The sequence below is a fragment of the Camelina sativa genome, unplaced genomic scaffold, assembly GCF_000633955.1.
Source record: "Camelina sativa cultivar DH55 unplaced genomic scaffold, Cs unpScaffold00973, whole genome shotgun sequence".
NCBI lineage: Eukaryota > Viridiplantae > Streptophyta > Magnoliopsida > Brassicales > Brassicaceae > Camelina > Camelina sativa.
The window spans coordinates 1-1,657 of NW_010922098.1; the positions used below are offsets into that span (position 1 = coordinate 1).

A 1,657-nucleotide genomic window follows, 5' to 3' on the forward strand; every position below is an offset into this window, starting at 1 on the left:
ATATTTTCACTTCTTCCAGGGAGTCTCTTGGCGATTTCGGTCCATTTGTTGCCAACTAGCTTGTGGACTTCAACAAGTATTTGATCTTCTTTTTCACTCCAAGAATTTTTCTGAAAACACACATATATTCATTTCATATATAAATGGGTCCATATACAATTCTTTCAAGTTAGAAGCCAATGATAGTTTAACATAGTTTCTAACCTAGCTTATATAACCATATGTGAGTCGTTACTATGCATATATATACAGAAGATTATTAGAAGAGAAGTACCTTGATGTCCGGATGGAGATGGTTGTGCCACCTCTCTCTACACTGTTTACCAATTCGTCCTTGGAACATTTTTGCGATTGCTGTCCATTTTTTCATTCCATTACGTTTCACCAATTTCATCAACATCCTATATACGGCCCACCACACATATATATTAATTGTAATACAAAATCCTCAGCAATAATAATGATGTGCCATAAAACAATTATAATATTTTTGTAAGAATTTTAGAAAAGGATCGTCAAAAAAAAAATCATAGTAACTGAATTACCAATTAATTTTTCCATGATACAAAAATAAAATAAAATAAAATAAAACTTACTCGTCCTCGGTAGGAGTCCATTGTCCTTTGATACTGATGCCTTTCCTCTTCTTCTGATCGGTTTTGATAATCACCTGCTTCTCCTGACGCCTGTTAGATGTCTCTTTTGTTATGCTCTTATTGATATCCTCTGGCTCTGACACATTAAATTGTTGAGACTCAACCATGAAATGACCAAGGGCCGGCTCGTGACTACCGATGAAAAACCCTTGATTGTGAGAAACATCATCCAACCTAGTGTTCCCTTGAAAATCATGCATATTGTATGATGTACCTTCTGATATTACAGGGAACGAGGTGTAATAGGTCACTGGGAATTTTAGGTCGCTAGTTATGTTATTTTGAAATTCCTCAAAAGCATCGGTGTTTGAGTAGGAAGGATTACCCATACATGGATATTTTGAGGATATTTGAGCTGAAGGAAATTTGGGAAATAAATGATTTTGATGATCAGAATTTTGGTTTGGAATCGATGAAATAAGATTTTGGTGATAGATGTTAGGAACAACAGTCAAAAGAGAAGGTTGAGCCCATTCATTACCAGAAGAAAGAGTTAAACTATCACCAAGAGATTTAAGATGATCTTTTTGTACATAAGATACATCATCAATATGAAATTGGTGAGAGTTAATGAAATTATCATCGTAGATGTTCGTCGGCAATCCCATTTTCAACACCAATTTGAATTTTAAGACAATCGAAAAGTTGATTAGTTCTAGATACGAAATCTAGAAATATTTTGGTTGAAATAAAAAATTCAAGAGAAAAAATAGATAAAAAGAAAAATCATTGATAGGAAACTATATATAAATGTAGAAAGGGAAAACCGGAACTTGAGACTCTACAAAGATGAATCCATAAAAGTAATGCACTCCTTAAAGGTGACAAAATCTTAAAGATAAAATGTTTATGTTGAATAACAAAATCTTTAGCCATTCATAAGAATTGTAGTCAACAAGATTTTTAAATTTATTTCATTGAAAATATATTTTTGGTAAATACCGATAAAGTTTCTTAAAAGCTATAATGCAACAAAAAAACATTTACGTGCAATAAATAAA

General features: G+C 32.3%; 1 protein-coding gene across 1 annotated transcript; it reads right to left on the bottom strand.

Moving 5' to 3' along the window:
* Positions 1–8: 8 nt before the first annotated feature.
* LOC104774003 (myb-like DNA-binding protein BAS1) lies at positions 9–1,339 on the bottom strand (the record flags this gene model as incomplete). Its single annotated transcript, XM_010498671.2, has 3 exons — positions 597–1,339; positions 275–401; positions 9–110 (listed from the first exon to the last, which is right to left on the bottom strand). Coding segments are annotated over exons 1-3 (897 nt in total), but the record flags the coding sequence as incomplete, so codon positions are not given.
* Between the last annotated feature and the right edge of the window lie 318 nt (positions 1,340–1,657).